The sequence below is a fragment of the Staurois parvus genome, unplaced genomic scaffold (genome assembly GCF_062004578.1).
Source record: "Staurois parvus isolate SC_StPar_1 unplaced genomic scaffold, SC_StPar_1.0 ptg002730l, whole genome shotgun sequence".
Classification (NCBI taxonomy): Eukaryota; Metazoa; Chordata; class Amphibia; order Anura; family Ranidae; genus Staurois; species Staurois parvus.
In genome coordinates this window covers 44,683-68,629 of record NW_028320526.1, presented here as the reverse complement: position 1 = coordinate 68,629, position 23,947 = coordinate 44,683, and the positions used below count along the sequence as shown (strand labels likewise).

Here is a 23,947-nt window from a genome sequence, read left to right as displayed (position 1 = left end):
GCAATGATGGGCAAATCGGACGATCGTTTTACTGATAAAAAATCTGCACATGAGCCGTGACCTGCAAGAAGAAGAAAAAGAGGAAGAAGAAGAATAAAAATAATAAGAAGAATTCCAGTCCGCTATTATATTTTATATGAAAAGTCTTGCAACAATGTATCCATTTGGATCCAAATAAAAACATCTGTATCCGAAATGGATACAAATGGATACATTGTTGCAACCGCAAGACTTTCAAGTAAAATATAATAGCGGACTGGAATTCTTCTTCTTATTATTATTATGTATTGCTCCCGTCTCTGCAAGGGACAGAAGTAATTATTGGGGTAAAATGCCGGCCATAGACAGGATAAAAATTGGCCGATTTTTTTACCGTTGGTGGTAATGTAGGTCGATGGAACGTCCGATTTTTCGTTTTTTTTTTTTTTTAAATGGCCGATTTTCGACCCATCTATGGCCTGCATTAGACTCTCTGTCAGGTATTAAATGCCGTCTGTATTCCCCCTGGGGGGATTGAGCCTTCCTATTCCTAAAATTCACATTTTTGAGTTGCCGCCGGACTATGAGTCGGACACAATAAAACACATTTTTCTGAGCTGCCTTACGTCTATGCACGGGTGTCAAACTGGCGGCCCTCCAGCTGTTACCAAACTACAAGTCCCATGAGGCATTGCAAGATTGCCAGTTACAAGCATGACTCCCAGAGGCAGAGGCATGATGGGACTTGTAGTTTGGCAACAGCTGAAGGGCCGTGAGTTTGATACCCCTGGGCTAGAGTAACAGGAGATATTTTTTGGCAGGTTTTTAGTAAATAAAACTTACATATGTGACCAACAGAATTCTCTTACCATCCAGAGTCCTCACCCAGTGACCACTGTATGTATGACCACTAACCACCTGTTACCTTTATACATATATGGCCACTTACCGTCATTAACCTATATACAGTATACGACCAATATCTAGGCACTATAGGACTGGTCTGCTCTGCAGATCATCGCCCCCCAGCACCGGCCACCTCTTCCAATCCCAGTGCCAATGGTCATTGGGTCAGACAGAGATAGGACGAGTCCCTCCGGCGGGGTCAGACAGAGATAGCACGAGTCCCTCCGGCGGGGTCAGACAGAGATAGGACGAGTCCCTCCAGCGGGGTCAGACAGAGATAGGACGAGTCCCTCCAGCGGGGTCAGACAGAGATAAGACGAGTCCCTCCTGTGGGGTCAGACAGAGATAGGATGAGTCCCTCCAGCGGGGTCAGACAGAGATAGGACGAGTCCCTCCTGTGGGGTCAGACAGAGATAGGACGAGTCCCTCCAGCGGGGTCAGACAGAGATAGGACGAGTCCCTCCAGCGGGGTCAGACAGAGATAGGACGAGTCCCTCCAGCGGGGTCAGACAGAGATAAGACGAGTCCCTCCTGTGGGGTCAGACAGAGATAGGACGAGTCCCTCCTGTGGGGTCAGACAGAGATAGGATGAGTCCCTCCAGCGGGGTCAGACAGAGATAGGACGAGTCCCTCCAGCGGGGTCAGAGATAGGACGAGTCCCTCCAGCGGGGTCAGACAGAGATAGGACGAGTCCCTCCAGCGGGGTCAGAGATAGGACGAGTCCCTCCAGCGGGGTCAGACAGAGATAGGACGAGTCCCTCCAGCGGGGTCAGAGATAGGACGAGTCCCTCCAGCGGGGTCAGACAGAGATAGGATGAGTCCCTCCAGCGGGGTCAGACAGAGATAGGATGAGTCCCTCCAGCGGAGTCAGACAGAGATAGGACGAGTCCCTCCAGCGGGGTCAGACAGAGATAGGACGGGTCCCTCCAGCGGGGTCAGACAGAGATAGGACGAGTCCCTCCAGTGGGGTCAGACAGAGATAGGACGAGTCCCTCCTGCGGGGTCAGACAGAGATAGGACGAGTCCCTCCTGTGGGGTCAGACAGAGATAGGACGAGTCCCTCCTGCGGGGTCAGACAGAGATAGGACGAGTCCCTCCTGCGGGGTCAGACAGAGATAGGATGAGTCCCTCCAGCGGAGTCAGACAGAGATAGGACGAGTCCCTCCAGCGGGGTCAGACAGAGATAGGACGGGTCCCTCCAGCGGGGTCAGACAGAGATAGGACGAGTCCCTCCTGCGGGGTCAGACAGAAATAGGACGGGTCCCTCCAGCGGGGTCAGACAGAGATAGGACGAGTCCCTCCAGCGGGGTCAGACAGAGATAGGACGAGTCCCTCCAGCGGGGTCAGACAGAGATAGGACGAGTCCCTCCTGCGGGGTCAGACAGAAATAGGACGGGTCCCTCCAGCGGGGTCAGACAGAGATAGGACGAGTCGCTCCTGCGGGGTCAGACAGAGATAGGACGAGTCCCTCCTGCGGGGTCAGACAGAGATAGGACGAGTCCCTCCAGCGGGGTCAGACAGAGATAGGACGAGTCCCTCCAGCGGGGTCAGACAGAGATAGGACGAGTCCCTCCAGCGGGGTCAGACAGAGATAGGACGAGTCCCTCCAGCGGGGTCAGACATCAATCAAAACCTCACAGAGGTCCCAACCCTTCCACAGTATATTAAATGCTGAAAAAAAAAACATGTCAAAGAGATTTGCATTGTAACAGTCGTTCCTGTTTATGTTCTGAATCTCACCCCCCCCCCCCGTGAACCCCCCCCAACACACACGCCCCTCCCTATACACTGTGAGAGTGGCCCCTCACCTCCAAGGTCAGGCTGGCCTGTCTCTGGCTGTCTGTGTGCTCCGTGTTCCCCATGGCGTACAGCAGGTGATGGACGACTCTCAGCTGGATCAGATCCTCGCACAGCTGGGGGGACTCCCGTGCCAACATCCTGCAACCATCCAATCGGATTACTCTTCACCTGTGTCTGCGGGGGCGGGGACAGTGAGTGTAGAACAGCAGGGGAAGGACAACAGGAGGGAAGACATCAGGAGGACAGCACAGGGGGAAGTGGGGGCAACAGTAGGTAGGACAGAAGGGAGGTGGGGACAATAGGAGGGAGGGGGTGTGTATGTGGGGGGGAGGGGGCAAAACAACAGCGGGGGGGGGATGGCCAAAAGGCTGAAAACTATGCAGAAGCTGGTCGGTGCTCTTTGCTCCTTGGACTCTGTTAACCAATCAGCCTATTAGGTTCACCTATCTCATCACCGCCTCTCATACATACCCGATGGCTTTAGCAGAGGCGGCTTGCTGAATAAACATCGGCAAAGGTTCAGAAATTTGGGGAACTGTCGGGTCTAAACAAAAAGCAGAACAAATAAAGCTTTGTATTAGAATATGACTGGAGCAACCTGCTGCATTGCAAGAGAAGACAGATAACTTCTTTTTTTTTTTCTTTTAATATTATAATTTTTTTTATTTTTTTAATTATAACTTTTTTTTTTAATATTATATTTTTTTTATTTTTAGTTAATTATAACTTTTTTTTTCTTTTAAAATAATATTTTTCTTAATTTTTTTTTAATTATAACTTTTTTTTAATATTATAATTTTTTTTATTTTTTTAATTATAACTTTTTTTTTTAATATTATATATTTTTTATTTTTAGTTAATTATAACTTTTTTTTTCTTTTAAAATAATATTTTTTTTAATTTTTTTTTAATTATAACTTTTTTTTAATATTATAATTTTTTTTGTTTTTTTAATTATAACTTTTTTTTTTAATATTATATTTTTTTTATTTTTAGTTAATTATAACTTTTTTTTTCTTTTAAAATAATATTTTTCTTAATTTTTTTTTAATTATAACTTTTTTTTAATATTATAATTTTTTTTATTTTTTTAATTATAACTTTTTTTTTTAATATTATATATTTTTTATTTTTAGTTAATTATAACTTTTTTTTTCTTTTAAAATAATATTTTTTTTAATTTTTTTTTAATTATAACTTTTTTTTAATATTATAATTTTTTTTATTTTTTTAATTATAACTTTTTTTTTTAATATTATATTTTTTTTATTTTTAGTTAATTATAACTTTTTTTTTCTTTTAAAATAATATTTTTTTTAAATTTTTTTTAATTATAACTTTTTTTTAATATTATAATTTTTTTTTTTTTTATTTAATTATAACTTTTTTTTTTTAATATTATAATTTTTTTTTTTTAATTATTATAGCTGTTTTTTTTTTTTTTGTTATTTTAATGGTTGAACTGGATTGACTTTTGTCTTTTTTCAGCCAGACTAACTATGTAACTATGTAAGATAAACGCCGGATTAGAGCGCGCTTTCCGCTATTATTGTATTCTGTCCCGGAAGCGCAGGAAGATATAAGAGGAAATCTCTCTGCGGTGAGGAGGAATCACTTCCCACTGGATTCCATTATGTGCACCGCAGACTTCCTGGCAGCACCGATAGAAGTCCGTTGGATCCAGAGGTTAGGTTTATCTTCACAGCTCTGTGATCATTTTTACTCACTGTACACTTTTATGGCATTTAAACCCCTCCCCCTCCTGAGGATTTCCCCCCTTCCTGACCAGGCCATCTTTTGCGATACGGCGCTGCATTACTTTATCTGACAATTGCGCGGTTGTGCAACGCTGCATCTAAATGAAATTTACGTCCTTTTTTTCCCACAAATTTAGCTTTTTTTCGGTGGTATTTGATTGCCTGTGTGATTTTTTAATTTTTTTTGCTTAAAAAAAAAAAAAAAGACTGACAATTTTGAGGAAAAAACAATATTTTGGACTTTTTGCTATTAACCGCTTACCTGCCGCCGTATAGCAGATATACTGCTACAGGGCAGCACAGGTGTGCAAAATAACGTATATATACATGATTTTGCATTTCCAGGTAGGGCGCGCGCACGAGCTGCGCGCGCGCCCTACCCGTGCCGCCATTCGCAGCTGTGGATGTCAATCACCGGGTCCCGGCCGATGATTACCGTTTTGTTTACCGTCTTCCTCCGTCAGCTTGGGCACACTGCACAGCACAGCCATCCCGATCAGTGTGTTTACAGTGAAGCACACACCCCCACTTTGCCCCCTATTAAAACATTTTCTACACACAGCTAACCCTTTGATCGCCCTCTCATGTTAACCCCTTCCTGCCCAGTGCCATTAGTACAGTGTCAGTGCTGTTTTTTAGCACTGATTACTGTATTGGTGTCACTGGGGATGTCAGTGACACCAAGTTAGTTCCCCCCCCCCAGTGTCAGAATGCCCGTCGCAGTCCAGCTAAAAGTTGCTGATCGCCGCCATTACTAGTAGGAAAAAAAAAAATTAAAATAAAATCACAGAATCTATACCGCCATTTGTAGACACTATAACTTTCACGTAAACCAATTAATTTATCAGAATTGTTTTTTTTAGCAAAGACACGGAGCAGAATAAATTTGGGCTGAAATTCATGACAAAATTTGATTTTTGACATTTTTTTCTGGTCATGTTTAATAGCAAAAAGTCCAAAATATTGGGGTTTTTTTCTCATAATTGTCGGTCTTTTTTTGCTTCTAGCACAAAAAAACCTCCCTGCACACGTGATCAAATACCACCTTAAGAAAGCTCAGTTCGTGGGAAAAAAAGGATGTAAAATGTAATTTGGGTGCAGCGTTGCATGACCGCGCAATTGTCAGATAAAGTAACACAGCGCCATAACGCAAAAAACGGCCTGGTCAGGAAGGCGGGGGGGGGGGGGGGGGCAGTCCTCTGGAGGGCGAGTGCTTAAACACTTCCAGTAAAAAATTTAAAAAAATAAAATTTCGTCATAAATTTACAGCAAAATGTCTCCCGCTCGTCTTTGCTAAAAAAAAAAATCCCGATATGTGTAAATTAATTGGTTTACGTGAAAGTTATAGCGTCCACAAATGGCGGGATAGATAATGGGATTTATTTTTTTTCTACTAGTAATGGCGGCGATCAGCAACTTTTAACGAGACATTCTAACACTGAGTGGGAACTGACTTGGTGTCACTGACATCCCTAGTGACACCAGTACAGTGATCAGTGCTAAAAAACAGCACTGACACTACTAATGACACTGGGCAGGAAAGGGGTTAATATGAGGGCCGATCAAAGGGTTAACTGTGTGTAGGGAGTGTTTTACAAGGGGGCGGAGTGGGGGGGTGCTTCACTGTAAGCACACTAATCAGGATGCCCGAGCTGACTGTTTGCTAACAGTCTTCCTCCCTGTCGGAGATGCTCGGTAATCACTGGGCACTGATGGGTAATTACCGGCTGGGACCCAGTGATTGGCGGCCGAGAATGGTGGCGCGGGTAGGGTGCGCGCCTCCTAGCCAGGAATGCAAAATCACATATATTTGTGATTTTGCACACCCCTGCCGCCCTGTAACAGTGTTTCTCTTATAGAGTGGTCGGGAAGCGGTTAAAGTGCATTTCTGCACAACATTCACAGGAGAGAAACTAGTGAGGGATCCTTCCTGCAAATGTTAATGCTGACCCCTGACTTCCCCTTCAGTTGTACCGGATTCACTCCTGGAATGAAACGGCTTAAGCTGGTCATACACGTGTAGATTTTCAGATGAGAATGTTTGTATGAAAAGTCATGAGAAAATTCTTTGAACATTCGCTGAATGAAGGAATGTCGTTCAAAAATTGTCTTTTGCTTTTAACATTCGAGTTTAAAATGAATGTGATTTCTGTAATGTGTCCGCAGTCTCTGGTCATCTCCTGTACTGTGTCCGCAGTCTCTGGTCATCTCCTGTACTGTGTCCGCAGTCTCTGGTCATCTCCTGTACTGTGTCTGCAGTCTCTGGTCATCTCCTGTACTATGTCCGCAGTCTCTGGTCATCTCCTGTACTGTGTCCGCAGTCTCTGGTCATCTCCTGTACTGTGTCCGCAGTCTCCGGTCATCTCCTGTACTATGTCCGCAGTCTCTGGTCATCTCCTGTACTGTGTCCGCAGTCTCTGGTCATCTCCTGTACTATGTCCGCAGTCTCCGGTCATCTCCTGTACTGTGTCCGCAGTCTCTGGTCATCTCCTGTACCGTGTCTGCAGTCTCTGGTCATCTCCTGTACTGTGTCCGCAGTCTCTGGTCATCTCCTGTACCGTGTCTGCAGTCTCTGGTCATCTCCTGTACTGTGTCCGCAGTCTCTGGTCATCCCCTGTACTGTGTCCGCAGTCTCCGGTCATCTCCTGTACTATGTCCGCAGTCTCCGGTCATCTCCTGTACTGTGTCCGCAGTCTCCGGTCATCTTCTGTACCGTGTCCGCAGTCTCCGGTCATCTCCTGTACCGTGTCCGCAGTCTCCGGTCATCTCCTGTACCGTGTCCGCAGTCTCCGGTCATCTCCTGTACCGTGTCCGCAGTCTCCGGTCATCTCCTGTACCGTGTCCGCAGTCTCCGGTCATCTCCTGTGCCGTGTCCGCAGTCTCTGGTCATCTCCTGTACCGTGTCCGCAGTCTCTGGTCATCTCCTGTACCATGTCCGCAGTCTCTGGTCATCTCCTGTAGTATGTTCGCAGTCTCTGGTCATCTCCTGTAGTATGTTCGCAGTCTCTGGTCATCTCCTGTACTATGTCCGCAGTCTCTGGTCATCTCATGTACTATGTCCGCAGTCTCTGGTCATCTCCTGTACTGTGTCCGCAGTCTCTGGTCATTTCCTGTACTGTGTCCGCAGTCTCTGGTCATCTCCTGTACTATGTCCGCAGTCTCTGGTCATCTCCTGTACTATGTCCGCAGTCTCTGGTCATGCCCTGTACTATGTCCACAGTCTCTGGTCATCTCCTGTACTGTGTCCGCAGTCTCTGGTCATTTCCTGTACTGTGTCCGCAGTCTCTGGTCATCTCCTGTACTGTGTCCGCAGTCTCTGGTCATCTCCTGTACTGTGTCCGCAGTCTCTGGTCATGCCCTGTACTATGTCTGCAGTCTCTGGTCATCTCCTGTACTGTGTCCGCAGTCTCTGGTCATCTCCTGTACTGTGTCCGCAGTCTCTGGTCATCTCCTGTACTGTGTCTGCAGTCTCTGGTCATCTCCTGTACTATGTCCGCAGTCTCTGGTCATCTCCTGTACTGTGTCCGCAGTCTCTGGTCATCTCCTGTACTATGTCCGCAGTCTCTGGTCATCTCCTGTACTGTGTCCGCAGTCTCTGGTCATCTCCTGTACTGTGTCCGCAGTCTCTGGTCATTTCCTGTAGTACATCCGCAGTCTCTGGTCATTTCCTGTAGTACATCCGCAGTCTCTGGTCATTTCCTGTACTATGTCTGCAGTCCATTGGTTCAGAATATTTTTTTTCTTGTTTACCTCCTCTAAAACCTAGGTGTGTCTTATGGCATGAAAAATACGGAATATTTTTTCTACCCCAGCCTGACTCAGCCTCGCCTCGCCCCTTTTCATTCATTGCATTTCAGTACTTTCAATCATGGAGGCTCAGCATCACGTTGCCATTTGCATCCCTGCTGGGGAGATTTACCTCACTCCCTGTATGGGTGACCCCTGCTGGGGAGATTTACCTCACTCCCTGTATGGGTGACCCCTGCTGGGGAGATTTACCTCACTCCCTGTATGGGTGACCCCTGCTGGGGAGATTTACCTCACTCCCTGTATGGGTGACCAAACAGGAAAAAAGAAGAAGAAATCTCTCCAACAGGGTGACTGACAGCATTAAAAAAAAAAGAAAGAAAAAGAAACACTAATAGTTTCTCATCTCATATAAATCAAATGTCTGGATTTCTTCTTTGGGTTCAGTTTCTATTTCAGAACCTGAGAGTGCAGAGGTATGATTGGCTCCCTGTAGTCATGTGCTGTCAGGATGTCACACTGAGTGTTGTCTTCTCATACATACCATCCAGGATCTGCGGGCGATTCTTCGTGTTCTCTCTCCGTGACGTCATAAGGAGAGATACGAGTCCTTTCAGCAGTGCCAGCCGCACATCGGTGACCATCAGCTCCCGAATCAGCTGCAGAGCTGCAACCAATCAAAATGCAACAATGAGCAAACCTTCTAGTATTTGTAAAACTGCACAGCAGGGACTGCAATCTCCCACCAGTGTGTGCTGGGCCTTGCGGTTCCACAACAAGTAAAATCAGAGCACTGCTAATTCTATGCAGCAGACACTGCAGTCATGGGAAAGTTCGAACATTTGTTCAATGTACATCAACCACTTGTCCTCAGCCTGTCCTGGACATCAAGTGGTGCAGCTGCAGCCATGATCTTTTTTTTTTTTTTTTTTTTTTTTCCAGATGGCAATTGGCTGTTTAGTAAATGTAATCTGGGCACTTTCACAGTGAGAAGAGAAGAACCTACCCCCCCCCCCCCCCGCGCCAACATGCTTGATCAGGCCCCTGATGTCTCCATAACGAGGACCCGTTACCTGCTAACACATAGGGATATCACATATCCTTGGGATATCAATGAAGTTAAAAATAAATGTTTGAAAACTTTAAATTGTAATAAAATAAATAAATATTAAACATAATAAAAAAAATTAAAACAAAAGCACCCCCAACCCCCATACATAAATGTAAATGTAAATGTGAGGTATTATTATACAGGATTTACACCCCCTTCCCTCTCTCTGACCACAACCTGATCACCTTCTCTATCTCCTCATCCTCCAACACCTACCCCTCCAAATGTCACACTACTACCAGCCGTAACCTCCGCAACCTTAACCCTGCCTCCCTCCACTCCGCAGTTGATCAACTCCATGACAGCATCCTCCCCCTGTCCTGCCCCGACTTGGCTATGACCGCCTACAACAATGCGCTGTCAACAGCCCTTGACTCACTAGCGCCTTTAACCACACGCAACATCAGACCCCGACCGCTCCAGCCCTGGCAGACTGATCACACCAAAACCCTCAAACGACACAGTCGTGCCCTGGAGCGACTATGGCGCAAAACCAAATCCCAACAAGCCTTCACCCGATACAAATCTGCCTTCCACACCTACACCTCCTTCCTCCATACTGCCAAACAAGCCTACTTCCTGACCCTCATCAAGGCCCTCTCCTCCAATCCTCGCCGACTCTTCTCCACCTTCAACTCTCTACTCTCGCCACCCCCACCTCCACCCAGCACCTCACTCACTGCCCTTGAGATTGCCAATCACTTCAAAAACAAGATTGACACAATTCGCAAGGACATTGCCGCAACTCGCACGCCTTCTCAACCCGTCCCCTCTCACACAGCTACCCCCTCATCCCCCCTCCCCCTCGACATAACCCACAGGGACTTCGTCGCTGCTCAAACTCCCTCCAACCCCCTTCCCCCTCACTCAGCTACCCCCTCTACACCCCTCTCCCACGGCCCCACCACTGCTCTGACCTCCTCTCCCACCCCACCCTACATTCCTCATACTGAAGCTCCCCCAACACTCCGCACCTTTGACCTTACTACCATCGAAGAAGTCTCCAAGATCCTCTCTGATGCCCGCCTCACCACCTGCCCCCTTGACCCTATCCCCACACAACTCCTACAACCTCCCTCCCCCTCCATCCTACGCTCCCTCACCCACATCTTCAATCTCTCCCTCTCCTCCGGCACTTTCCCTTCCCCTCTGAAACATGCACACATCACCCCCATACTTAAAAAGCCCTCCCTGGACCCCAATGACCCGAACAACCTCAGACCCATCTCCCTGCTCCCATTTACATCTAAACTCCTCGAGCGCCTAGTCTACGCCCGCCTATGCTCTCACCTCAACGACAACAACCTCCTCGATCCCCTACAGTCCGGCTTCCGTCCCCTACACTCCACCGAAACTGCCTTACTCAAACTCTCCAACGACCTGCTAACCGCCAAAGCTAATGGCCACTATTCAGTGCTCCTACTCCTTGACCTCTCTGCGGCCTTTGACACAGTCGACCACCCCCTCCTCCTCAAAAAACTACACTCCCTCGGCCTCAGAGATTCTGCTCTCTCCTGGCTCTCATCCTACCTGTCACAACGCTCTTTCAGCGTTACCTATAATGCCACCACCTCCCTCTCACTCCCCCTCTCTGTTGGGGTCCCCCAAGGCTCTGTCCTCGGGCCCCTTCTCTTCTCCATCTACACCTCCTCCCTTGGCCAACTCATACACTCTCACGGCTTCAACTACCACCTCTATGCCGACGACACACAAATCTATCTCTCAACCCCCCACCTCACCCCCTCGGTCTCCGCCCGAATCACACACCTGTTGAGCGACATATCAGACTGGATGTCGCTCCACTTCCTTAAACTGAACCTCTCCAAAACAGAGTTTCTTGTCTTCCCTCCAGCCCGGACACCACCCCCCATTGACTTCTCCATCATGTCCAACAACGCCACCATCAAACCCGCCCCGCAGGCCAGAGTACTTGGTGTCATTTTGGACTCCAACCTATCCTTCCAGCCCCAAGTCCACTCTTTAACAAACTCATGCAGACTCCACCTCCGCAACATCGCCAAAATCCGCACGTTCCTAACTCCAGAAACCACTAAACAGCTCATCCACTCCCTCATCATATCGCGACTCGACTACTGCAACTCCCTCCTCACTGGCCTGCCTCGCCGCTGGCTATCCCCGCTTCAGTCCATCCTGAATACGGCTGCCAGACTCATTCACCTTTCCAACCGCTCCGTTTCCGCCACCCCCCTCTGCCAATCCCTCCACTGGCTTCCGATTGCGCAACGGATCAAATTCAAAATCCTAACACTGACGTACAAAGCTGTCCACCATACTGCCCCGAACTACATCACTGACCTAATATCCAAGTACCGCCCAGCACGCACACTCCGCTCCTCACAAGACCTCCTTCTCTCTAGTTCCCTGGTCTCCTCCTCCCATGCCCGCCTCCAGGACTTCTCCAGGGTGTCACCCATCCTCTGGAACTCCCTGCCCCAACCCATCAGATTATCACCTACTCTCCTCTCCTTTAGGCGCACCCTGAAAACCCATCTCTTCAGGGAAGCCTACCCCGCCCCCTGCTAACTTGCCGACCTCCTCCACTCTTCCTACCACTCCATCCCCCACAGCTATCTCCTCCTGTGCCACCATCCCCTCCCTCCTAGATTGTAAGCTTGAAAGAGCAGGGCCCTCGATCCCCTCATGTTTTGCATTGTATTGGTATTGTTCTGTCACATGTTCTGTCCCCCTTTGTAATGTACAGCGCTGAGCGAACTATTGGCGCTTTATAAATACTGAATAATAATAATAATAATATGGCGCCAAACAATATACAATATAACGGGAGACAATACAGCAACAATACAGTTCAATACAAGAGGGATAGGAGGGCCCTGATCCTGGGAGCTTACAATCTAAGAGCGAGGGGCTGGTGGTACAAAAGGTAATAACTGTGGGGGATGGACTGGTAGGAGGAGTAGAAGATTCCGTTACTAGCTGAGGGCAGGATAGGCTTCCCTGATGGCGCGAGGACGCTGAGCGGCAGGGAGAGCGGTCAGTGCGAGGCAGCAGGTGAGGCCACCGTGTGTTCCATTCTACCGCTCCAGTTATCTATCCATAGAGCCTGTCTGATCCAGCCATCTAAAGATTCCAGAGGAGGAAGTTCCTGTACCCAGGCATCTGCACCCATCCAGCCCTTAAAGGGACCTCTGACCAGCTGGATCCTAAACATTCCTGTGAGCTCCAGACGACACTACCCACCCAGAGGTAGGATTGCCACTGCCCCAGACCAGACCTTTAAGGAGGCTTCTGCTGGTTTATACAACACGTACTTACATTACGCATCTGGTGAGTGCGTAATCTTACTACACTATTCGGAGCACCACCATTAGATTTTCTACAGGGATAGAAGCAAACCAACTCCACCACCTTTCCGACCACTGGGTCTGGGTAAGTGGGCCCAGAGAAGGTCTCCATAGGAAAGTGCTGCGGGAGAAGAAGAATCCACTGCTTGAAGGATTAGAAGATTCGGTTATTAGCTGAAGGCAGGATAGGCTTCCCTGAAGAGAGGGCTTTTCAGAGATCGCCTAAAAGTGAGCAGAGTAGGCGATAGTCAGATAGATTGTGGTAGAGAGTTCCAAAGGATGGGGGTGTGACCAGGGGCGGACTGACAACTCATGGGGCCCCCGGGCAATAGGGGATCATGGGGCCCCTGTGTCCTTGCCCAAACTCAAAAAAGCCTATGAAAAAGGTACCAGGGGCATCTCATGGGGCCCCCTACTGACCACCGGGCCCTCGGGCGGTGCCCGAGTTTCCAAATGGTCAGTCCACCCCTGGGTGTGACAATCCCAGGATCGCTGCCACCAATATGTGACGATCCCACGATCGCTGCCACCAATATGTGACGATCCCACGATCGCTGCCACCAATATGTGACGAACGCGGCGTCAGACCCCAGCCCTTCTCACTAAATTTGTGACCGAAGGACTAGCCAATCTAAAACCGCGATGTCACGTGTGTAACAATGCCACACCCAGCTGCACCCTGCACAACGATTTTCCGGCTAATTGGACCAGAATCTATGTACCAGCAGCCTGAATGTGATTGTTACTGGGTAGGTTAATTACGCAATTAACCTTTCACACTGCCACCACTGCCTTTTTGTACAGAGAAAGAGGAAACTCGCGTTATCAGTTATAACACTATAATGGTTGAGATAATCGCCTGTATAACACGGTCACCGCAGGCCGGTTATACAGAGGGTTAAACAAACACAGTAGCGCTCTTTTAGAGGCAGGAATTCGTAGATTGCAATAAAGAGCTATAGAAACAGTTCAACACTTTCAGAAAGAAAGATTTATTACTAAAAGGGCAAACGGGTGCAATAAAAATATTTACAGAAGGAAGATGTAACCAATATATATATATAAATATACAAAGAACAACAGCACAGCAAAGAGATAACAGAGAGAAGTTAGAGAGTTAAAGTACTTGCCAAAGTCCTGGGTTAGCAGATCAAGTTTCAGAGCAAAAGGGTGCGGGTCTCCCCAGGTGGTTCTGATGTTAAAAAGGGAGAATTCTTCAACTTAACTTTCTTAGGCCTGACAACCCAATTTGTAGTTCCCCAGCAGGGGGTGTCTCTGAAGTCAAGGACCAATACCCCGTTTAGGGCGGGAAGGTCTGGGCGTAGACCTAAACTAGAGCCAAAATCTCTTTTAGTTCATATTTTGGCTCATAACTTTCCATATGCACAAGTGACATCCACAGGTAGATTATAATGCAGACACGTCTGAGGATTGATTAGATATGAAATATGAAATTCTACACTGAATGGTTCACAAGATCTACTTTTCTGCTTTCCTATGTATTCCAGCCAAGGAGAGTGATCTATCAAACTGTTCGTCTCCTCTTGGCCAATCTGACGATATGCCTGGTTTTTATGTAAGTCTCTCATATTCCAAGATATGAGACATAGAGGAAAAATGGATTTTAAAAGTGTTTATCTGGTTCTTGCTTCCTTGGAATGCCTTGAACTCCTGGGAAGGCTTGAGTTATCTTTTATGAGGTGTGATATTGCACAGCTCTCTCAGACAACCAGGCACCTCAAGGCTCCCTGCTGGGCTCTGGCTTGCCTGCGACACTTCCAACACACGTATGTCCCTGTGGATTAACAGAGAGGGAGAATGAGGGACAACATGGAGATTTCTTAACAAAATGGAGGACTGTGTCAGTCTCTGGGTGTACAATTGCAAAAGGGGGAGGCTCTGGAGAAGTCCTGGAGACGAGCATGGGAGGAGGAGACAAGGGAGCTAGAGAGCAAGAGGTCATGGGAGGAGCGGAGAGGACGGTTTGGGTGATATTTGGAGACAAGATTGAAGATGTAATTGGGGGCGGAGTTTTAAATGGTTTTGTGTGTTAATGTTTTGACTTTTATTCGTTGGGCAATGGGAAGCCAGTGGAGGGATTGGCAGGGAGGAGTGGAGGACACTGAGTGGAGGCCAGTGGAGGGATTGGCAGAGAGGGTGGAGAAAACTGAATGGAGGCCAGTGGAGGGTTTGGCAGTGAGGGGTGGAGGACACTGAGTGGAGGGATTGGCAGAGAGGGGTGGAGGACACTGAGTGGAGGCCGGAGGAGGGATTGGCAGAGAGGGGTGGCAGACACTGAGTGGAGGCCGGTGGAGGGATTGGCAGAGAGGGGTGGAGGACACTGAGTGGAGGCCGGTGGAGGGATTGGCAGAGAGGGGTGGAAAACACTGAGTGGAGGCCGGTGGAGAGATTGGCAGAAAGGAATGGAGGACACTGAAAGGAGATCAGTGGAGGGATTGGCAGAGAGGGGTGGAGGACACTGAATGGAGATCAGTGGAGGGATTGGCAGAGAGGGGTGGAGGACACTGAGTGGAGGCCGGAGGAGGGATTGGCAGAGAGGGGTGGCGGACACTGAGTGGAGGCCGGTGGAGGGATTGGCAGAGAGGGGTGGCGGACACTGAGTGGAGGCCGGTGGAGGGATTGGCAGAGAGGGGTGGAGGACACTGACTGGAGGCCGGTGGAGGGTTTGGCAGAGAGGAATGGAGGACACTGAAGGGAGATCAGTGGAGGGATTGGCAGAGAGGGGTGGAGGACACTGAATGGAGATCAGTGGAGGGATGGCAGATATGGAACGATTGGTAAGGTGGATGAGTCTGGCAGCAGCATTCATGATAGGCTGAAGAGGGGATAGCCTGTGATGAGGTCGGCCAATGAGGAGGGAGTTGCAATAGTCAAGGCAAGATATTACAAGTGAATGAATAAGTTGCTTAGTAGTTTCCGAGGTTAAGAACGGGCGTATCTTGGAAGTGTTGCGGAGGTTGGAGATGTTGCGGAGCTTGGAGGTGTTGCGGAGGTTGGAGATGTTGCGGAGGTGAAGTCTACACGATTTGGACAGTGATTGGATTTGGGGCTGAAAGGACAGATGGGAGTCTAGGATCACACCTAGTACCCTGGCATGAGGGGAGGGAATGATGGTTGTATTATTGATCTTGATGGAGAAGTCGGGGGAGGGGGCACGGGCTGGAGGGAATAGTATGAGCTCTGTTTTGGAAAGATCGAGTTTGAGGAGGTGGAGTGACAAAAAAACGACAACTTTAATAAACTCGCCATGCCTCTAACTAAATACCTTGGAGTGTCTACTTTCCAAAAAGGGGTCATTTGGGGGGTATTTTTACTGTCCTGACACTTTAAAGGCCTCAAGAAATGAAATTGGCTGTCAGTACATCAGGATCGATCGATTTTCAGATATATATCCGTTGGTTGTAGACTCTATAACTTTCCTACAGACTAAACAATAAACACTGATTTGGGTTTTTTTTTTTAGCAAAGAAATTGAGTGGATTACATTTTGGAATAAATGTATGAAGAGAGTTTATTTATTTGCAAAATGTTATAACAGAAATAAAAAAAAAACGCATTTCTTTGTTGTTTATTTACCATAAAATAAAAAAAAACCCCATAGCTCTATTTGTGTGCAAAAAAGAAGATAGAAATGTTGCATGACCGTGCAACTGTCGCTCAACGTGACAGCACTGAAAGGTGAAAATGGGCCTGGGTAGGAAGGGGTTAAAAGTGTCCGGGATTGAAGGGGTTCATGGAAACATGCCATGAGAGAAACACATGGGCTTTCACTCCTGATTTCCGTTTGGAAATGCTGGTTGCCTGGCTGTCATCCTCTCCACCATCTCCCTGGGATTGGACCCCCAGAACACACCAAACTTCACTCCATGTCCCCCTCTTCACACCCACCCCCCAGGACCAGGGGAACCCTCAAATTAATGTTTTCATCTCCATTGACACGTGTTGTGTGTTTGACACCCAAAGAGAAGCCCCCGCTCCATTTTGGGCAGCAAGCGTTGATTGGTTCCTAAGCGCACTTTGCAGTGTGACCCCCGGTTTCATACCTATGTGGCCGTGCATTTTGCGCATTCATTTGGATGGACTTCTGTGCCCGTGACACGCAGGGAAAGAAGTCCCTGCATTTCTTTTGAAAACACAGCCGAGGTTCCCAGTGCGGTTGCGTCTCCCAGTGCGGGCGGCGTGCCTTACAACTAATAGCACCCGCCCGCGGGTCCGCAATTCTCTGTGCGGGTGGTGCAGCTACACGGAGATACGTGCGGATCCGCAGCGGCACCACCCGCACAGATGTGAACCGGGGGTGATTGTGACATTCGGTGTTCTTATCGACACGCAGATGTGCATTGCATGTTTTGCTGCATCTCCAAATTGCCTCGTAATGGGGCCTTCCTGCGACTCGATGACAGAATCTGATCTGTTACAAAGTATCTCCAGCCTCCTGATACATTCTCCACAATAATGACCCAATTATTATCTATTGATCACCGCGCCCCTTGCATCTATCCTCCTCAAGTTCTCAATAATAAATGTCTTTTCCCTGATTACTATCATTCCTGCAGTGACTGCATTGTATTCTTTTCATTTTATGCCATTTAAACGTAGATCTCGTGTTTTGTTGCAATTTTATATTCCTTCATGTAAATGGGGCCTTCCTGATACTCTCACCGACTGGTCTGTTACAACGTATCTATCCTGTGATAATCAATATTTAATAACTTCACTCAATTATTATCATTTCTACAGTGACCCCTCAAAGGATTCTCATTTCTATCATTGACCAGGAAGGTTAGCTCCGCGTGTCACCCAAAGAAGATCCGCTACTTTCTGGGCTACTTTGTGTGTTTTGTGACGTGACTCTGACGTGTAACAATCGCACAGCATTGGGGGCCCCATTGTATACCATAGAAACATACATCTCTTATTGCAATTTCATAATCCTTCATGTAAATGGAGACTTCCTGATATTCTCACCGACTGATCTGTTACAATGTATCTATCCTCCTGTGAGATCAATAACTAATAATATTCCCCTCAATCATTATCATTCCTATAGTGATCTCTCTGAGTATCATCATCTCTATCATTGACCAGGAAGGTTAGCCCGGATCTCTCCGAGCCTCAAAAAATTGGAGTAAACTCATAATTGTTCCTCTCCACGGAAATCTTTAGTAAAAGGCGAAAGATTTATTCGATCTGAAGAGAAACCAGAGTATACCGACCTCTGCGACCAGCCCGACCCCGACTCTGCCCGACCTCTGCTCAGCTCATGGAGAGCTCACTCCGCCATCATTCCTATTACTACTTCTCTCCTCTCAGCGGCGCTCTATCGATCCCTCACCTCCTAATACTTCTATAGGCTTCATAAAATGGGGCTTTTATAGAAAACAAAATAACTATCAGAAGGCACAGTCGGCAAAGCATCACCGGTATGTAAATTGTAAAAACATTCAGCGCTCCGCCCCCCTCTCCTGTTCAAGGTGCCGTTCATCGCCCCGTACATGGAGGGGGAGGGGCTCCAGTATGGGGGCGGAGTGTTCACTTTACACAAAGCTGCACACACACACCATTTACTAAACAGACCAATCAGATCCTGAGAGATGCTGAGTTCAGAGGTCCCAGGACAGCACTGTGTGTGTGATCTTTCCCAGCAGACAACATTGTGGGACTACAAGTGTCAGCATTCCCAGAGCAGCAACTGGACATTCAGACTTCAATAGACAGAATACTGAGCAACATTGTATAATACAGAGTCCACCTCCCTCCTTACCACACCCACCTCCCTCCATACCGCGCCCACCTCCAAACCGCACCTCCCTCCATACCACACCCACCTCCCTCCATACCGCGCCCACCTCCAAACCGCACCTCCCTCCATACCACACCCACCTCCCTCCATACCGCGCCCACCTCCCTCCATACCGCGCCCACCTCCCTCCATACCGCGCCCACCTCCCTCCATACCACACCCACCTCCACACCTTGCCACCAACATATCACGCCCACCTTCCTCAATACCACACCCTACTCCACACCACACCACCAACATACTGCACCCACCTCCCTCCATACCACACCCACCTTCACACCTTGCCACCAACATACCACACCCCCACCAACACACTTCCCTTCTGCACATCACACCCCGTCTAAACCACCTCTGTACCACACCCACCACCATAGCGCACCCACCTCCACACCACTCCCACCTCTACACCACCCCCAGCACCACACCCACCTCTGTACTGCACCCACCACCATACCGCACCCACCTCCACACCACGCCCACCTCTACACCACCCCCAGCACCACACCCACCTCTGTACTGCACCCACCACCATACCGCACCCACCTCCACACCACTCCCACCTCTACACCACCCCCAGCACCACACCCACCTCTGTACTGCACCCACCACCATACCGCACCCACCTCCACACCACGCCCACCTCTACACCACATCCACCTCTGTACTGCACCCACCACCATACCGCACCCACCTCCAGACCACTCCCACCTCTACACCACATCCAGCACCACATCCACCTCTGTACTGCACCCACCACCATACCGCACCCACTTCCACACCGCACCCACCAACAGAACACCCCCCCTCCACACCACTCCCACCTCTGCACCACACCCACCTCCATACCGCACCCACCACCATACAACATCCCCCTCCGTACTGCACCCTGCACCATACCGCACCCCCCTCCACACTGCACCCACTTCCACACTGCACCCACCAACATAACACCCCCTTCCACACCACTGCCACCTCTACACCACACTCACCTACATACCGCACCCACATTCATACTGCACCCCCCTCCACACCTCACGCCCCTCCACACCGCATCTCGCATGTGCAGGAGTGATGTCATCCTTTGCCAACCAATGAAGATGGCACACAGGGGAAGAGGCCGGTGTTGATGAGGGGCCGTTAGGTGAGTTTAACCCCTTTAACTACTTGCCAACCGCAGGTAGCTGAATGACCGCTAGACTGCGGCCGGCCAGTTCTGGGAGGGCGTCATATGATGTCCTCCCAGAACACGCTCTCCTGCGCGCCCCCGGCGATCTCCGTGATCGCTGTGTCCTACGGACACAGCTGATCACGTGATGTGGTAAAAGGCCAATCACAGCGTCCAATAACACGCTGATCACCAGGAAATGCAATTGCCATTTCTCGGCTGCACTTTCCTCACGCTGTCAGAGTGTGAGGAAAGTGCTGCTGAGAACCGGCAGTTGTCAGAGCGGGGATCGGCACCGATCATCAGGGCACTGATGATCAGTGCCCAGCAGTACCACCCACCAGTTCCGCCCACCTGTGCCCAGCAGTGTGCCCACCTGTGCCTAGCAGTGCACCCACCTGTGCCCAGCAGTGCCACCGAGCAGTGCTACCTACCTGTGCCCAGAAGTGCCACCTACCTGTGCCCAGCAGTGCCACCCACCTGTGCCCAGCAGTGCCACCCACCAGTGCCCATCAATGCAGTGCTGCCAGTCAGTGCCACCAGTCAGTGCCCAGCGGTTGTGCCAGTCAGTGCCCAGCAGTTGCACCAGTCAATGCCTAGCAGTGCCACTAGTCAGTGCTCAGCAGTGATGCCAGTCAGTGCCACCTATCAGTGCTGTCTATCAGTACCCACCATCAGTGCCGCCTATCCGTGCCACCTCATTAGTCATGCCTATCAGTGCTACCTCATTAGTGCCGCCTATCAGTCCCACCTCATTAGTGCTGCCTATCAGTGCCACCTCATCAGTGCCGCCTATCAGTGCCACCTCATTAGTGCTGCCTATCAGTGCCACCTCATTAGTGCTGCCTATCAGTGCCCTTCAGTACAGCCTATCAGTGCAGCCTATCAGTGCCCATCAGTGCTGCCCCATCAACGCACATCAGTGAAGGAGAAAAATTACCTGTTTTATAATAGAAACAAAGAAAAAAATTATTTAAAAATTTTTTTGCACTTTTTTTGTTTATAGCGCGAAAAGTAAAGCGCCCAGTGGGGATTAAATACCACCAAAAGAAAGCTCTATTTGTGAAAAAAAAATGATAAAAATTTCATATGGGTGCAATCTTGCATGACCGCGCAATTGTCAATCAAAGTGCGACAGCGCTGACAGCTGGAAACTGGCCTGGTAAAGAAGGGGTATAAGTGCCTGGTAGGCGAGGGGTTAATGGAAACATGACACATGGGCTGTCACTGCTGACTTCCTTCTGGAAATGCTGGTTGCCTGGCTGTCATTCTGTCCACCATCGTCCTGGGATTGGGCCCCCAGAACACACCAAACCCGGCCCCATGTCCCCCTCTTCACCCCCCCCCCCCCCCCCAGGATCAGGGGACCTCTCAAATGAATGTATTCTTCTCAGGAAACATTACTAGTCATTGACCCCATGCAGATATCGTGTTGCAGGAAGGAGCGTTCTCAGTTGCGATTTTGAAGGTTTGATTTACATGTTTCTGCATATTGTCCATTCACTGCGATAGGCTGCCCTGCGTGTCACCCAAAGAAGATCCGCTACTTCCTGGGCAACAAGCTTTGTGTGTTTTGTGACGCGATTCTGACGTGTAACAATCACACAGTATTGGGGGCCCCATTGTATACCATAGAAACATACATCTCTTATTGCAATTTCATAATCCTTCATGTAAATGGAGACTTCCTGATATTCTCACCGACTGATCTGTTACAATGTATCTATCCTCCTGTGATATCAATAATAATAACATTCCCCTCAATCATTATCATTCCTATAGTGATCTCTCTGAGTATCATCATCTCTATCATTGACCAGGAAGGTTAGCCCGGATCTCTCCGAGCCTCAAAAAATTGGAGTAAACTCATAATTGTTCCTCTCCACGGAAATCTTTAGTAAAAGGCGAAAGATTTATTCGATCTGAAGAGAAACCAGAGTATACCGACCTCTGCGACCAGCCCGACCCCGACTCTGCCCGACCTCTGCTCAGCTCATGGAGAGCTCACTCCGCCATCATTCCTATTACTACTTCTCTCCTCTCAGCGGCGCTCTATCGATCCCTCACCTCCTAACACTTCTATAAACGTCACACAATGAACTGTATTATATAATTCTAGGTGAGCACAACACACGGGACGGGCGGCAATGCATCATCGGTATGTAAATAGAAACAGTCAGCGCTCCGCCCCCTTCTAGGCCGCTGCCGTCCATAGCTCCGTACATGGAGGGGGAGGGACTCAAATGTGGGGGCGGAGTGTTCACTTTATACAAAGCTGCACACACACACCATTTACTAAACAGACCAATCAGATGCTGAGAGATGCTGAGTTCAGAGGTCCCAGGACAGCACTGTGTGTGTGATCCTTCCCAGCATACAACATTGTGGGACTACAAGTGTCAGCATTCCCAGAGCAGCAACTGGACATCTCAGACTTCAATAGACAGAATACTGAGCAACATTGTATAATACAGAGTACACCTCCCTCCATACCACGCCCACCTCCACACCTTGCCACCAACATATCACGCCCACCTCCCTCCATACCACACCCACCGCCCTCCCTACCAAGGCCACCTCCCTCCTTACCGCACCCACCTCCAAACCACACCTCCCTCCATACCACACCACCTCCCTCCATACCACACCCACCGCCCTACCTACCAAGCCCACCGCCCTCCATACCACACCCTCCTCAATCCTTACCACACCTTCCTCCATATCACTCCCCCTTCCACACCATACCACACCCACCTCAATCAATACCACACCCACCTCCCTCCATACCGCGCCCACCTCCAAACCGCAACCCCCTCCATACCACACCCACCTCAATCCTTACCACACCTTCCTCCATATCACTCCCCCTTCCACACCATACCACACCCACCTCAATCAATACCACACCCACCTCCCTCCATACCGCGCCCACCTCCAAACCGCAACCCCCTCCATACCACACCCACCTCAATCCTTACCACACCTTTCTGCATACCGCACCCACCTCCCTCCATATCACACCCCCTTCCACACCATGCCACCAACATACCACACCAACCTCCCTCCATACCACGCCCACCTCCATCCTTACCACGCCCACCTCCACATTGCACCCCCTCCAAACCACCTCCACACAGCACCTCCCTACCACACCCACCTCCCTCCATACCACGCCCACCTCCACCCTTACCACGCCCACCTCCACATTGCACCCCCTCCAAACCACCTCCACACAGCACCTCCCTCCATACCACACCCACCTCCCTCCAAACAACGCCCCCTCTCTATACCACACCCACCTCCATCCATACCACACCGTGCCACCAACATACCACACCCACCTCCACATTGTGCCACCAACATACCACACCCCCACCAACACACTGACCTCCACACACCACACCCCCTCCACGCATCACCCACCTGCACCCCCTCCAAACCACCTCCGTACCGCAACCACCACCATACCGCTCCCACTTCCATACTACACCACCATACAACATTCCCCTCCGTACTGCACCCACCACCATACCGCACCCCCTCCACACCACCCCCAGCACCACACCCACCTCCATACCACACCCACCACCATACAACATCCCCTTCCACACTGCACCCACCAACATAACACCCCCCTTCCATACTCACCTACATACCACACCCACCTCCATATCGCACCCACCTCCATACCGCACCCACCTCCATACCGCACCCAGCACCACACCCACCTCCATATCGCACCCACCTCCATACCACACCCACCACCATACAACATCCCCTTCCACACCGCACCCACCAACATAACACACCCCCTCTCAGCACCACACTCACCTACATACCGCACCCACCTCCATATCGCACCCACCACTGTACCACACCCACCTCCATACCACACCCACCTCCATACTACACCACCATACAACATCCCCCTCTGTACTGCACCCACCACCATACCACACCCCCTCCACACCACTCCCACCTCTACACCACACCCACCTCCATACTGCACCCACCAACATAACACCCCCCCTCCACACCACACTCACCTACATACCGCACCCACCACTGTACCGTACCCACCTCCATACCACACCCACCACCATACAACATCCCCCTCCCCTACGTAAAAAACCCACCACCATACTGCACCTCCCTCCACACTGCACCCAACATAACACACCCCCCTCCACACTGGACCCCCCTCCACTCTCACCTCTACACCACACTCACCTACATACCGCACCCACCTCCATACCGCACCCCCCTCCATACCGCACCCACCACTGTACCGCACCCCCCTCCATACCGAACCCACATTCATACTGCACCCCTCTC

At 49.5% G+C, this 23,947-nt stretch overlaps 1 protein-coding gene and 2 non-coding genes across 4 annotated transcripts in view; all 3 read right to left on the bottom strand.

The window, feature by feature from the left end:
* LOC149429372 (armadillo-like helical domain containing protein 1) overlaps positions 1-23,947 on the bottom strand; it is a 51,138-nt gene that overhangs the window by 7,628 nt on the left and 19,563 nt on the right. For both annotated transcript variants that reach the window (XM_089666482.1, XM_089666483.1), the window contains exons 7-9: positions 8,734-8,856; positions 3,157-3,229; positions 2,694-2,823 (exon numbers count right to left, since the gene is read on the bottom strand). In XM_089666482.1, the coding sequence (XP_089522608.1) occupies positions 2,694-2,823; positions 3,157-3,229; positions 8,734-8,856 (326 nt within the window). The remainder of the gene's footprint in view (positions 1-2,693; positions 2,824-3,156; positions 3,230-8,733; positions 8,857-23,947) is intronic.
* On the bottom strand, positions 17,740-17,854 carry LOC149429376 (U5 spliceosomal RNA). Its single transcript, XR_016310487.1, has one exon. It is a non-coding gene; the product is annotated as a U5 spliceosomal RNA (small nuclear RNA).
* LOC149429375 (U5 spliceosomal RNA) lies at positions 21,440-21,554 on the bottom strand. Its single transcript, XR_016310486.1, has one exon. It is a non-coding gene; the product is annotated as a U5 spliceosomal RNA (small nuclear RNA).